At 36.1% G+C, this 15,302-nt stretch overlaps 1 protein-coding gene across 5 annotated transcripts in view; it reads right to left on the bottom strand.

Moving 5' to 3' along the window:
* The window catches only part of PHKB (phosphorylase kinase regulatory subunit beta), a 258,770-nt gene that overhangs the window by 131,133 nt on the left and 112,335 nt on the right, over positions 1 to 15,302 (bottom strand). For all 5 annotated transcript variants that reach the window (XM_019456029.2, XM_019456030.2, XM_019456028.2 and 2 more), the window contains one exon: positions 9,328 to 9,443. In XM_019456029.2, coding sequence (XP_019311574.2) covers positions 9,328 to 9,443 — 116 coding nt within the window. The remainder of the gene's footprint in view (positions 1 to 9,327; positions 9,444 to 15,302) is intronic.

Below are 15,302 nucleotides of genomic sequence, written 5' to 3'. Positions count from 1 at the left end.
GCAGATCTGACAAAGAAATAAGATAAAAGATAGAAATGACCAATGTGAGGAATAAAAGGAAATATCATAAAAGACACAGTATACAGCAAAAATATAATAAAACACTGTAAATAATTCTATATACATGAATTTGACAACTTAGAAAAAAAATAATGAATTCTTAGAAAAAAATTACCACTACTCACCCATATGAAATAAATCATTTGAATAGTCCTATAACTTTTAAGGATATTTAATCCATAATTTCAAAATGGCCAAAAAAAAAGTTAATACCAAAATTCTATATACTCTCTTCCAGAAAACAGGAGAGAACTTTGGGGTTTATTTTATGAAGCTGGCATTACACCGATACCAAAACCAGACAAAGACAGTACCCAAAAAGACAACTATACACCAATATCCCTCACCTATATAGATATTAATATCCTTTTCAACAAATGACTAAACAATTTAGCAACATATGAAATGAATTATCACCATAACTGACCATAACGTAGACTTGATTCCAGAGACACAAGCCTGCTTCAGTAATCAAAACGCAATCAATATAAGCCATCATAATATTAACAGCCTAAAGAAGAAAAATCTCATGATTATATCAAATCTGTATAGTATTGGTGGAGGCACAGACATATAGAACCCCAAAATATACTGATAAAAATGTGCCCACTTTATTTTTAATAGCTCAAAGGCATTTCAATGGAAGAATGATAGTCTTTTTAACAAACACAAATGATTCTGGAACAACTGGACATTCTTAGATAAAAAAAGAAAAAAGAGCTTCAACCTTAGTCTCATCGAACCTTATAGATTATTAACTTAAAATGGATCGTGAACTTAAATATAAGACATAAAATTATACAACTCTTGGAAAACAAGTTGTTGGAGAAAATCTTAAGGATCAAGGGTCAGGCAAGGAGTTATCAGACTATTCCAATGTACAACCCATAAAAGGAAAACTTGATAAGTTGAATTTTGTTAAAATTAAAATTTTTTGCTCTGTGAAAGACTCTGTTAAGAGGATGCAAAGACACAATATACATTGGGAGAATATATTTGCAAAACACTTATCTGACAAAGGACTAGTATCTGGAATTACATTAAAAACTATCAAGAAATCTGGGTGCCTGGGTGGCTCAGTCGATTGTGTCAGACTTCAACTTAGATCATGATCTCACAGTTAGTCAGTTTGAGCCCTGCGTTGGGCTCTGTGCTGACAACTCAGATCCTGGACCCTGCTTTGGATTCTGTGTCTCCCTCTCTCTTTGCCCCTCCCCAGCTCTATCTCTCTCAAAAATAAAGAAACATGAAAAAAATTTAAAAAGCAAAACTATCAAGAAATCAATATTAAAAAAACAACCCAAGCAGAAAATGAACAAAAAACCCGAATGAAGAGACATGTCACTGAAGAGAATCTACAGATGGCAAATAAGCACATGAAAAGATCCAACATCATTATCCACTAGGAAATGCAAATTAAAGCCACAAGGAGATAGCACTATAAACCAATCTGAGTAACTAAAATAAAAAATAGTGATAACACCAAATGCTGGCAAAGATGCAAACAAATTGTATCATTTATACATTGCTGGTAGGAAAGTAAAATAGGACTCTGAAAAAAGTCTTACAGTTTCTTTGAAATCTAAATACGCAACTACCTACCGTCTGTATTATTGGGCATTCATCCTAGAAAACCAAAATCTTTTGTTCACACAAAAACCTGTAGAGAATCTTTCTGTTGTAGCTGCCTGCTTGTACCTTAGGTGCTATATCTAAAGTGTGACCTTGTCTAACCCAAGGTCACAATGATTTACAACTATGTTTTCTTCTAACAGTTTTACAGTTTTATCTCTTACATATAGGTCTTTGATCCATTTCCAATTAATTTTTGTATATGGTGTGAAGTAGGGATCCAAATTCACTCTTTTGCATGCAGATACCCAGTTGCCCCATCACCATTTGTTGAAAAGACTAGTGAATTGTCTGCACCTTCATCAAAATCAACTGACCACAAATATATGGATTTATTTCTGAACGGTCAATTCTATTCTACTGATCTCTATATCCGTTCTTAAGCCATCGTCACATTATTTAATTATTATAGCATATTATTGTATATATAATAAGCATAGTACAGTAGTAAACTTTGAAAATGAAAAGTGTGAGCCAACTTTGTTATTTCTCAAGATGGCTTTAGCTGTTCTGGGTTCCTTGCATTTCCACATGAATTTTAGGATCAGTTTGTCAATTTCTGCAAAAAGACAGTTGGATTTTGGTATAGATTACACAGAATACAGCATATCTTTCCATTTTTGTATGTTGTCTTTAATTTCTTTCAACATTTTTTTTGTAGTTTTCAACGTACAAGCCTTATATTTCTTTCATTAACTCCTACTTCTAAAATGAGGACACATACTAAAGTCCCAAGAGATTAAATGTAAGTAGCTTTCAAATTCATCCTCACTCTGTCTTTGGTGAAATCTCTGTTCCCTACTGGAATCTATGCTGACCACTTTACCCCGGTTTTCAAGAACAAATGAGCCAATAATCTGGGTTTAAGATACTGTCCTGCTGACTCAAATCTGCAGTCTAGCATTTCACACAGGTTAAACAAATTTACATAACATTGCACATGGTACTGCTAGTATACTCAAGACAAGGAGAGTGGTCTCTTTTCATATCCAAGACATTTTAGAGCAATGACAAGACCTGGAACCTAAAGGGATTAAGTCCAAGTAAACTATATGTGGTGGTTTATGTACAAACACATGCATCTAACCTAGTAAAACCAGAAAACTTCCCCCTACACTGTGAGGTATGTGTTATTAAGATTGTTTTTTTCCCAATGTAACTTTCTTTCCCAATGTAACTGGTTAAATAATTGGACTTAATTGAAATTCACAAGTATTGTAATTTACTATTCAATGCTTATTTAAATCAAGTTATTCAGATATTCAAACATACTCCTAATGTGATTTACATTTTACTGGCAAATATAATACATTATGTTGTAAGAATTAAAAATACTTTACTGGCATAAGACACTCAGAAAATTAAGTTATTCTATGATTAGCAATTGAATATATTAATATTAGGGGACTATTATCAATAGAACGTACACCAATTTGATTCTTGCAAGGTGTTACCTCAACATTCATTTAAAAGAACTAAAAGCTACATTTCTTGAGATATAGCTTGTAACAATGTGATTTGTTACATAAATCAAGTTTTACTAGACAAAGGATGGGTTTGGACAAAGTGATTTATAACTCACTATGGAATCCAAAAAATGAACTGGCAAGCATGGGAACTAAATTCAGTCTCCTGCTTATTAACACTATGTTTTAACTCCCTGAGTTATCCAATCATACTGAAAGAACAAGGACTTTACACTACTATGGTTTTAATGGATGTTCATGAATTGTTCAGTGTGGTAAAAATTCATAAAATGAAGCAAAACAGATCGATAGTTGCTTGTATCATAACTCAATGACTAGAAAATGATGTAAAAAATAACTTAAAAAGACTAAGTAGTTACTTTAAATAACAGTGTATGGGAAAAAATGGTCACTAAAGGCATCTTAAATGGAGTAAAGTATCGTTATGATGGTTACTTATTTGATATTTTAATGATAACTTTCTTTATTGGAAAAGCCAAGAGAATAGAACATAAAACCATTAAAAAATAAAAAGCTTGAAAAATCACATTTAAATTCCTTGCTTCTAAGGTCTTCTTCATACTGCAAATACAAGATTTCACAAAGTGAAAAAAGGTAATTATGCTGTTAAATGTAAAGTTCTATTTAGGAGTCAACCTTTCAAAAACTTATCTTTCCATTTGGGTATATATCTGCATTACTAAGTTATTAAATACAGGTTTCCTTTTTGCTTCCCAATAACCAAAACAGTTCAAAGTTAGGTTTGAGATTAAATTCTTATTTTATAGAAGACTCCTTTCTTCTCCAAAACAAAGAGTTTTGGTTTAGTTTAAAGATAGCCCTGAGGAATAGGAATATCCTTACATAAATGAAGAGGGGGGAATATTAAGATTAAAACACCTAAATTAAACTTGGAGCGGTTAAGAAGACTACTTGGATACTTAACTCCAGGGGCTAAGAAGACTTATGCTACATTAAATTTGTACCAAGATTATATTTGGAGGAAAATGCAATTAAATCAAAAAATAGGATTTTTAAGTGTATAGGAACTTACTAGAAGACTTAGAGATTGAACAGAAGAAGAGAGAATTATCTGATATAGTTCTAACCCCACTAGTAGCAACTGAAAGGAGCATGTTGCTTGAGGAAAGTAGGGTCAACAGTAAAACCAGAAGAAATGGGAACAGTTCCTTAGGAAACATTTTAAGAGAATCACTATAAGCTTAGGGCAATAGGTCCTTTTACTAAAGCCCTGAAAAGGGTAGTTTCTGCTAGAATGACATTCAGATAAATGTAATGAAATCACTTTTTACAAAAGAAACTTCTGGGATTTATCTAAGAAATACAAAATAATTAAGGAACTTGAACTAAATGAGATAGATACCAGCAAACCTGGGACTGAAAAGGGCAGATTGGGAAGGGACGGACCAAAGCATTGAACTGAATCAAACTTTAATGATTAAAGATATCTTTAAAACTTATCAAAGTTTCACCAAGTTTGCATACCTATGTTATTTCAAACTTTACAAAACTTTTTAAGACTTTAAATTACAACATGATCCAGTAGAAACAACTTTCATTTGAAGGCCAACCACCTGGAATCCAGTTCTAGCTGTACCACACAGTGATTTGCACTATTTAAGGTATATGGGAGGAGAATCACAAAACCTTCTAAACTTTAGCTTCCTCCCATAAAAGACAGTAATATGTTCCCTGTGTGGACTAAATAAAAAACATACTATAACTGTACAAAGACACAGATTGCAATGGTTAAAGAACACCTGAGTATGGATGCTGAAGAGGGAGCCTCTGACCTCAGAATACTATGTGAATGTGTAGTGAGGGCCCAGAGGTGGTAATCTTTTTTACACAAGGTGTAGCTTAGAAGGGATGTGTGCAGTGTGGCAAGGAAAGGAAGAAACATTTCTCAAGCCAGTCACTTTGGCCAAGGCCTTGGTGAGCACCGGAACTAGTCAGATTGTGCTCTTTCTCTGATTCCTGCCAAGGAGACTGAATGGCCTAGAGATGAAGAGAGGCAAAGAAAGTCAGAAGACAGAGAAGTATGAGTTCTTATAGCAAGAATTATCGTATACTATTTCAGGATGTCTGAAATTATGGAACAGCTTAATGATATAAAAAGGATATTGTATTAAGTAGTAAAAAACACATACAACTAGGAAGAGATATTTCTGGGATGTCTCAGCAACAAGAGACAGAGTCCCAGGTTAGTAGCAGCTCTACATTCCACTACCCACGTGTAAGCAGAGGCTACCAGCCTCCTACCACCACTGCCATCACTGAGTCCATGAGTGCCATGAGGCTCAATTCTGCGATTTTACAACAGACTCTTTTGGCACCAGACATGACAACACCCAAAACACACATGTGGAGACCTGAGTTCAGTAATGTTTGGGGGAAAAGAAAAATGCTTAAAGTTCTTTTCTGGGGAATTGTAAAGTGATACACCATAGAAAAGTAGGAGAGCAATGTTAAATGTGTAAAACCCATCATCCAAATCCAAATGGCAAACTTCATTTCCCATCCATTTGAATAAAACAAACATGCCACAAATTAAGATTGATTTTGCAAGCAAAAGATAGCAAAGAACATTACATAATGATCTTCTGAGCCTTGAAATAAAATCCTTAATGATTCAATTTAAAGGTTGGCACTTCAATTACACATGTTGGAGTTTCTGGGTTTTTTCACTGGGGACATTCCAATACCCTCACTTTCTAGGGGTAATGTTAACTTTAACTCAAGGTACTTTCTGAGTTTACATTTTTTTTTTTTTTTGTAAACAGGAAATCCCAAACTCTAAATATTTTATACTGAAAATGTCACTGGGTTCACATTGGAATATACAAAATAGTTAACAAAAAAGCAGAGAAGGGGGCTGATAAATCATAAATATTGTAAAGGTACATTTTAAAATATCATCTTTTCTAATTAGATCCACTTTTTCTTACAATTTGAATGATAATCTGGAGTGTTAAGAACTTAATTTGAATGATAGCTGAAATATAACTTTCTATTTATTTTCCTATTTTTAGTATTTTCCAGAATTTGTTTAATGTCTGAACTGAACTTTCCCACAAATCATTTCTCTACTTCACTGACTTCTTTTCTGATTGCTAGTATTCTGCTCTATACTTCAAAATGCCTCATATAAATCATAAAACTTATAGAAAAATGTGTGTACATTACTTTCCCAGAGTTAATAGGAAAAACCTCTTTGTTTCAATATTTGTTATTAACATATTCTGAAATGTGTGAGTACACCTGCATTCTAGTGCTTACTTCTGCTAGGTATTCAAATTATTTGTATATATTAACTTAATCATTATAGCAACTTCATAAAGTAGAAACTATTATTGTCTTCATTTTGTAGAGAAGGAAACTGAGGCATAGGGATAGTATACAGCTAATGACCCGGACCCAATTTTTAGTTTACTAATTATCTTATATCAGCTTAATTTTTGTGTGTGTGATTAGTCCTTGTATTCAAAAAAGTATATCCTCTTAACCAGTGTTTCCTACACTGTTTCTCTAGTTCATTTAAGTCTCACTGACCTAAACTGACCTATAGCTGATAACCATTAAGCTCTTAATAAGTTTTTTAGTGTGAATTGGATTGAGCTAATTAATTGAACTATACTTTTCTTTTTTTAATTCCAGTATAATTAACACAGTGTTATATTAGTTTAAGGTGCACAATATAATGACTCAATTATATACATTAGTCAGTGCTGATTAAGATATGTATACTCTTGGGGCATCTGACTGGCTCAGTCAGTAAAGGATGTGACTCTTAATGTCAGAGTCATAAATTCAAGGCCCACATTGGGCATGAGGCCTACTTAAAAAATAATTTTTAAAGGTATGTGTATTCTTAATTCTCTTTATTTGACCCATCCCCCCAGCCACCACTCCTCTAGCAACCACCAGTTTGTTCTCTGCATTTAAGAGTTGGTTTTTTGTTTTTCTCTTTTTGTTTTGTTTTGTAAATTCCATATATGAGTGATATCATATGGAATTTGTCTTTCTCTGACTTATTTCACTTAGCATGATACCTTCTGGGTCCATCCATGTTGTTGTGGATGGGAATATCTCATTCTTTTTTATGGCTGAATAACATCCCTATATGTGTGTGTGTGTGTGTGTGTGTGTGTGTGTGTGTGTGTGTGCACGCACACACACACACAGCACATCATCTTTATTTATTCCTCTATCAATGGGCATTTGGGGTTTACATATCTTTACAAATTAGTGTTTTCATTTTCTTTGGGTAAATACTCAATAGTGGAGTTACTGGATCATATGGTAATTCTATTTTTGATTTTTTGAGGAACTCTATACTATTCTCCACAGAGGCTATACCAATTTGCATTCCCACCAACAGTACACAAGGATTCCTTTTTCTCCACATCTTTGTCAATGCTTGTGGTTCATGTTTTTTATTTTAGCTATTCTGAAAGATGTAGAATGATATCTTATTGTGCTTTCAATTACCATTTCCCTGATAATTAGTGATGTTGACTATCTTATCATGTGACTGTTGGCCACATGTATGTCTTCTTTGAAAAATGTCTATTCTGGTCCTCTGCCCATTTTTAAATCAAATTCTTTGTTTCTTTGGTGTTAAACTGTATAAGTTATTTATATATTTTGGATATTAACCCCTCATCAGACATGCCATTTGCAAATATCTTCTCCCATTCAGTACACTGCCTTTTTGTTGGTGGTTTCCTTCACTGGGCAAAACCTTTTTATTTTGGTGTAGTCCCAATAGTTTAACTTTGTTTTTGTTTCCCTTACCTCTAGAGACATATCTAGAAAAATGTTTCTATGGCTAATGTCAAAAATAACACTGTCCAGTTTTCCTTCCAGGACTCTTAGAGTTTCAGGCCTCACCATTTAGGTTTTTAATCCATTTTGAGATTATTTTTGTGTATTATGTAAGAAACTGATCCAGTTTCATTCTTTTCCAATGTGGCTTTCCATTTTTTCCAGTACCATTCGCATAACATTGTATATCCTTTCCCCCTCTGATGCAGGTTAATTGACCATATAAATATGGATTTATTTCTGGGCTCTGTGTTCTGTTCCATTGATCTTTGTGTCTATTTCTGTGTCACTAGTATGCTGTTTTGGTTTTACAGCACTGTAGTATATCTTTAAATATGAAATTGTGATACCACCAGCTTTGTTCTTCTTTCTCAATATTTGGAGTATTTTGTAATTCCATAAAATTTTAGGATTATTTGTTTTAGTTCTGTGAAAAATGTCACTGGAATTTTGATAGGAATTACATCTGTAATTGTATCTGTAGATTTCTATGAGTAATACGGACATTATAACAATATTCGTTCTTCTAATCCATGAACATAGAATATCTTTCCTTTTTTTGTATGATTTTTAAATTCTTTCATCAGTGTTTTATACTTTTTGGAGTACAGGTCTTTCACTTCCTTGGTTAAGTTTATTCCTAGGTATTTTATTTATGGTGCAATTGAGCTATACTTCTCAGTTAAAAGATAACCTACCAGGCAAAAAATTTGGATATCTGAAAGGTACAGTCAGTTACTAAAGCTATTTCTCTCACCATAAGGAGTAAAGGAAATTAATACACCACTAACATCAGTCATCAGTTATCATTGTTTATCAAGCCCACTAAACCAGAACTCAAGATGTTGATCACACCACCTACAGAAAAAAAAAATGTTAAGTTTTATATGAAAGGTGTGAGTATCTGATTAGGATAAAAAAAAAAATCAGCTCAACAGTATGGAAGGGAATTTTACATGAAATGTGTATACATTTGGTGTTTGACAATCCTAATATATTTGATCTTTCAAATGGCATCATTTCAAAAAGGAAAAAGAAAGATTTGGTTTAGCAGAAAGGCCAAGACTTGGATTGGAGGCTGATATGCATATACTGACATCATGAGAGGTTGGGAAAGATACCGTACTTTTTCTTGGACCTGTTTATGGGCACTGAGAGTAATTTCTTGCTTTAATTTTAAGTGAATTTTATCTGTTACCATATATAGAAAAATAAGTGATGAAAAGACAAATAATACAGTTGCAATCTAGTACTTTGATTTTTATTCAAATTCTACACATTTAGATAACAAAAAAAAAAAACACTCAAATCAGCAAATTACCTTGAATGTAGTTCTGTGCTGCCATTATTATATTTGCTGCCTCTTTCCCAGACACCAAAGTCAGGTACACGGTAAACTCTTTCTACACAAAATACCAGGTTTTGAATAAAAGATACCTAAAAGAAAAGAAAAGAAACATAAGGTCAAATGGAGTAACAGACTCTTTAGATACTGATAAGAATATTAGATACCATTTGAAATCCAATTAGACACTTGCCTACCAACACTTAACATGTTCAGGGGAGTTCTGGGAAGATGGTGGCGTAGGAGGACACTGGGCTCATCTCACATAGATTCCACCCACATATGCCTAAATAACCCAGAAAACTGCCAGAAGTCTAGCAGAGCAGACTCTCCGGAGCCAAGCATAGACAAGAGGCCCATGGAAGAGGTTATGTGGACAGAGAGGTGATGCAGACTACAAGGATTGGCAGGAGGGAGCCAGAGCGGGAGAGGGGCAGCCTGCCTAGCAAGGTAGAGCCCCTGAAGTCTGGACTGCAAAAGCTAAGGGGCCAGCCTCCATGAGTTCTGACAGCCAGCAGGACTTAATATCTGGAATGTTAAAAGGCAACAGCTTTGCTCTCAGAGAGCAGGGAAGGAGAGAGGACACCAGGAGGGAGAGTTGTTGAGCCCTGGAAGGACAGAGCCAGCGGGGGGACAAAGGCACTGGCAAGCACCATTTCTCTCTCCCATCCCCCAGCCAAAATTCCAAAGGGAACCAGTTCCCATCACTGAATTTCCTTGCACCGCACAAATACCCAATGCTTTGCTCCTGTGATTCCATCCCTCCCAGGGGTCTGCCTCCCTCTGGTGCAGCAGGGCCCCTCCCACAGCGGACCAGCGAAGGCAAAGCAAGCTGAGTCTGCCCCTCCTGCCCCTGTGCACCTTGCGGATCCATCCCTGCTGATACGTCGTTGGTCAGATCCCACAGAAGGAGCACCACAAGCCTGGCAGTGTGCAAGCAGCCCAGACAGGGGCCACACTAGTCCAAAGTGAGCCATACCCCTGGGAGAGGGGAAGGTAAGGTACACACCAGTCTGACTGTGGCCCAGTGGTGGGCTAGGGGCAGACATCTAGTATGAGTGTGGCCCCGCCCACCAACACAAGTTTTTCCAGACACCACAAGGGAAGTGCCCTGCAGTTTGGACCTACTGCAGGGCCTAGTCAAAATAACAAAATGGAAGAATTCTCCTCAAAAGAAACTCCAGAAGTAGCCACAGCTAACAAATTAAACCGATTTAAGCAATATAACGGAAAAAGAATTTAGAATAATAGTCATAAAATTAATCGCTGGTGTTGAAAAAAGCATAGAGGACAGCAGAGAATCTATTGCTACAGAGATCAAGGGACTAAAAAATAGTCACGAGGAATTAAAAAATGCTATAAATGAGGTGGAAAATAAAATGGGGGCGGCCATAGAACAGATTGAAGAGGCAGAGGAGAGAATAGGTGAATTACAAGATAAAATTACGGAAAAAGAGGAAGATGAGAAAAAGAGAAAGCTGAGAAAAAGAGATAAAAAAAAATCCAGAGGTATGAGGGGAGAATTAGAGAACTAAGTGATGCAATCAAAAGGAACAATATCTGTATCATAGGAATTCCACAAGAAGAAGACAGAGAGAAATGGGCTGAAGGTGTACTTGAACAAATCATAGCTGAGACCTTCCCTGATCTGGGGAAGGAAACAGAAATCCAAGAGGTACAGAGAACGCCCTTCGGTGTAACTTGAATCGATCTTCTGCAGGACATATCACAGTGAAACTGACAAAAAAACAAGGATAAAGAGAATTCTGAAAGCAGCTAGGGATAAACAGGCCCTAACATACTAAGGTAGATAAAAAGGGCAGTAGCAGACCTATCTACTGAAACTTGGCAGGCCAGAAAGGAATGGCAGGAAAACTTCAATGTGATGAACAGAAAAAATATGCACCCGAGAATCCTTTATCCGGCAAGTCTGTCATTTAGAATAGAAGGAGAGATAAAGGTCTTCCCAAACAAACAAAAAATGAAGGAATTCATCACCACTAAACCAGCCTTACAAGAGATCCTAAGGGGGATTCTGTGAGTGAAATGTTGCAAGGACCACAAAGGACCAGAGACATCACTACAAGCAAGAAACCTACAGACATCATAATGACTCTAAACCCATATCTTTCCGTAACACTGAACGTAAATGGACTAAATGCTCCAACGAAAAGACATAGGGTATCAAAATGGATAAAAAAACAAGACCCACCTATTTACTGTCTACAAGAGACTCCTTTTAGACCTGAGGACACCTTTAGATTGAAAGTGAAGGGATGGAGAACCATCTATCATGCTACTGGAAGTCAAAAGAAAGCTGGAGTAGCCATACTTATATCAGACAAACTAGACTTTACATTAAAAGCTGTAACAAGAGATGAAGAAGGGCATTATAAATAATCACAGGGTCTATCCATCAGGAAGAGCTAACAATTATAAATGTCTATGCGCCGAATACGGGAGCCCACAAATATATAAAACAATTAATCACAAACATAAGCAACCTTATTGATAAGAATGTGGTAATTGCAGGGGACTTTAACACTCCACTTACAACAATGATTAGACCATCTAGACACAGGATCAATAAAGAAACAAGGGCCCTGAATGATACATTGGATCAGATGGACTTGACAGACATATTTAGAACTCTGTATGCCAAAGCAACAGAATATACTTTCTTCTTGAGTGCACATGGAACATTCTCCAAGATAGATCACATACTTGGTCACAAAACAGCCCTTCATAAGTATACAAGAATTGAGATCCTACCATGCACACTTTCAGACCACAATGCTATGAAGCTTGAAATCAACCACAGGAAAAAGTATGGAAAACCTCCAAAAGCATGGAGGTTAAAAAACACCCTACTAAAGAATGAATGGGTCAACCAGGCAATTAGAAAAGAAATTGAAAAATATATGGAAAGAAATGAAAATGAAAATACAACAGTCCAAAACCTTTGGGATGTAACGAAGGCAGCCCTGAGAGGAAAATACATTGCAGTCCAGGCCTATCTCAAGACAAAGAAAAATCCCAAATACAGAATCTAACAGCACACCTAAAGGAAATAGAAGCAGAACAAGAAAGACACCCCAAACCCAGCAGAAGAAGAGAAATAATAAAGATCAGAGCAGAAATAAACAATATAGAATCTAAAAGAACTGTAGAGCAGATCAATGAAACCAAGAGTTGGCTTTTTGAAAAAATAAACAAAATTGATAAACCTCTAGGCAGGCTTCTCAAAAGGAAAAGGGAGATGACCCAAATTGATAAAATCATGAAAGAAAATGGAATTATTACAACCAATCCCTCAGAAATACAAGCAATTATCAGGGAATACTATAAAAAATTATATGCCAATAAACTGGACAACCTGGAAGAAATGGACAAATTCCTAAGCACCCACGCACTTCCTAAACTCAAACAGGAAGAAATAGAAAACTTGAACACACCCATAACCAGCGAAGAAATTAAATCAGTTATCAAAAATCTCCCAACAAATAAGAGTCCAGGACCAGATGGCTTCCCAGGGGAATTCTACCAGACATTTAAAGCAGAGATAATACCTATCCTTCTCAAGCTGTTCCAAAAAATAGGAAGGGAAGGAAAACTTCCAGACTCATTCTATGAAGCCAGCATTACTTTGATTCCCAAACCAGACAGAGACCCAGCAAAAAAAGAGAACTACAGGCCAATGTCCCTGATGAATATAGATGCAAAAATTCTCAATAAAATACTAGCAAATCGAATTCAACAGCATATAAAAAGAATTATTCACCAGGATCAAGTGGGATTCATTCCTGGGCTGCAGGGCTGGTTCAACATTCGCAAATCAATGTGATACATCACATTAATAAAAGAAAAGATAAGAACCATATGACCCTGTCAATCGATGCAGAAAAAGCATTTGACAAAATTCAGCATCCTTTCTTAATAAAAACCCTCAAGAGAGTCGGGATAGAAGGAACATACTTAAACATCATAAAAGCCATTTACAAAAAAGCCCACAGCTAATATCATCCTCAATGGGGAAAAACTGAGAGCTTTTTCCCTGAGATCAGGAACACGATAGGGATATCCACTTTCACCGCTGTGGTTGAACATAGTGTTGGAAGTGCTAGCTAGCATCAGCAGACAACAAAAGGAAATCAAAGGCATCAAAATTGGCAAAGATGAAGTCAAGCTTTCAATTTTTGCAGATGACATGATATTATACATGGAAAACCCGACAGACTCCACCAAAAGTCTACTTGAACTGATACATGAATTCAGCAAAGTCGCAGGATACAAAATCAATATAGAGAAATCAATTGCATTCTTATACACTAATAATGAAGCAACAGAAAGACAAATAAAGAAACTGATCCCATTCACAACTGCATCAAGAAGCATAAAATACCTGGGAATAAACCTAACCAAAGATGCATAAGATCTCTATGCTGAAAACTATAGAAAACTTATGAAGGAAATTGAAGAAGATATAAAGAAATGGAAAAACATTCTGTGCTCACGGATTGGAAGAATAAATACTGTTAAAATGTCAATACTATCCAAAGCAATCTACACATTCAATGCAATTCCAATCAAAATTGCACTAGCATTCTTCTCGAAACTAGAACAAGCAATCCTAAAATCTGTATGGAACCACAAAAGGCCCTGAATAGCCAAAGGAATTTTGAAGAAGAAGACCAAAGCAGGAGGCATCACAATCCCAGACTTTACCCTCTACTACAAAGCTGTCATCATCACAACAGCATGGTATTGGCACAAAAACAGACACATAGACCAATGGAATAGAATACAAATCCCAGAATTGACCCACAAACATATGGCCAACTAATCTTTGACAAAGCAGGAAAGACTATCCAATGGAAAAAAGACAGTCTCTTTAACAAATGGTGCTGGGAGAACTGGACAGCAACATGCAGAAGATTGAAACTAGACCACTTACTCGCACCATTCACAAAAATAAACTCAAAATGGATAAAGGACCTGAATGTAAGACAGGAAACCATCGAAACCCTAGAGGAGAAAGCAGGAAAAGACCTCTTTGACCTCAGCCGCAGCAATTTCTTACTTGACACATCCCCAAAGGCAAGGGAATTAAAAGCAAAAATGAACTACTGGGACCTCATGAAGATAAAAAGCTTCTGCACTCCAAAGGAAACAATCAACAAAACTAAAAGCCAAACAACAGAATGGGAAAAGATATTTACAAATGACATAACAGACAAAGGGCTAGTATCCAAAATCTATAAAGAGCTCACCAAACTCCACACCCGAAAAATAAATAATCCAGTGAAGAAATGGGCAGAAGACATGAATAGACACTTCTCTAAAGAAGTAACCCAGATGGCCAACAAGCACATGAAAAGATGCTCAACGTCGCTCCTCATCAGGGAAATACAAATCAAAACGACACTCAGATAGCACCTCATGCCAGTCAGAACGGCTAAAATGAACAAATCAGGAGACTATAGATGCTGGGGAGGATGTGGAGAAACGGGAAGCCTCTTGCACTGTTGGTGGGAATAAAAACTGGTGCAGCCACTCTGGAAAACAGTGTGGAGGTTCCTCAAAAAATCAAAAATAGACCTACCCTATGACCCAGCAATAGCACTGCTAGGAATTTACCCAAGGGATACAGGAGTGCTGATGCATAGGGGCACTTGTACCCCAATGTTTACAGCAGCACTTTCTCTTTTTTTTTTTAATGTTCATTTATTTATTTGTTTTCAATATATGAAGTTTATTGTCAAATTGGTTTCCATAGAACCCCCAGTGCTCATCCCAAAAGGTGCCCTCTTCAATACCCATCACCCACCCACCCCTCCCTCCCACCCCCCATCAACCCTCAGTTTGTTCTCAGTTTTTAAGAGTCTCTTATGCTTTGGTTCTCTTACACTCTAACCTCTTTTTTTTTTTTCCTTCCCCTCCCCCATGGGTTT

The sequence above is a fragment of the Panthera pardus genome, unplaced genomic scaffold (assembly GCF_024362965.1).
Source record: "Panthera pardus isolate Hobbes unplaced genomic scaffold, ASM2436296v1 HiC_scaffold_18, whole genome shotgun sequence".
Taxonomy (NCBI): Eukaryota; Metazoa; Chordata; class Mammalia; order Carnivora; family Felidae; genus Panthera; species Panthera pardus.
The sequence above is the reverse complement of the archived record's forward strand: the minus strand, read 5'-3'. Positions and strand labels throughout refer to the sequence as shown.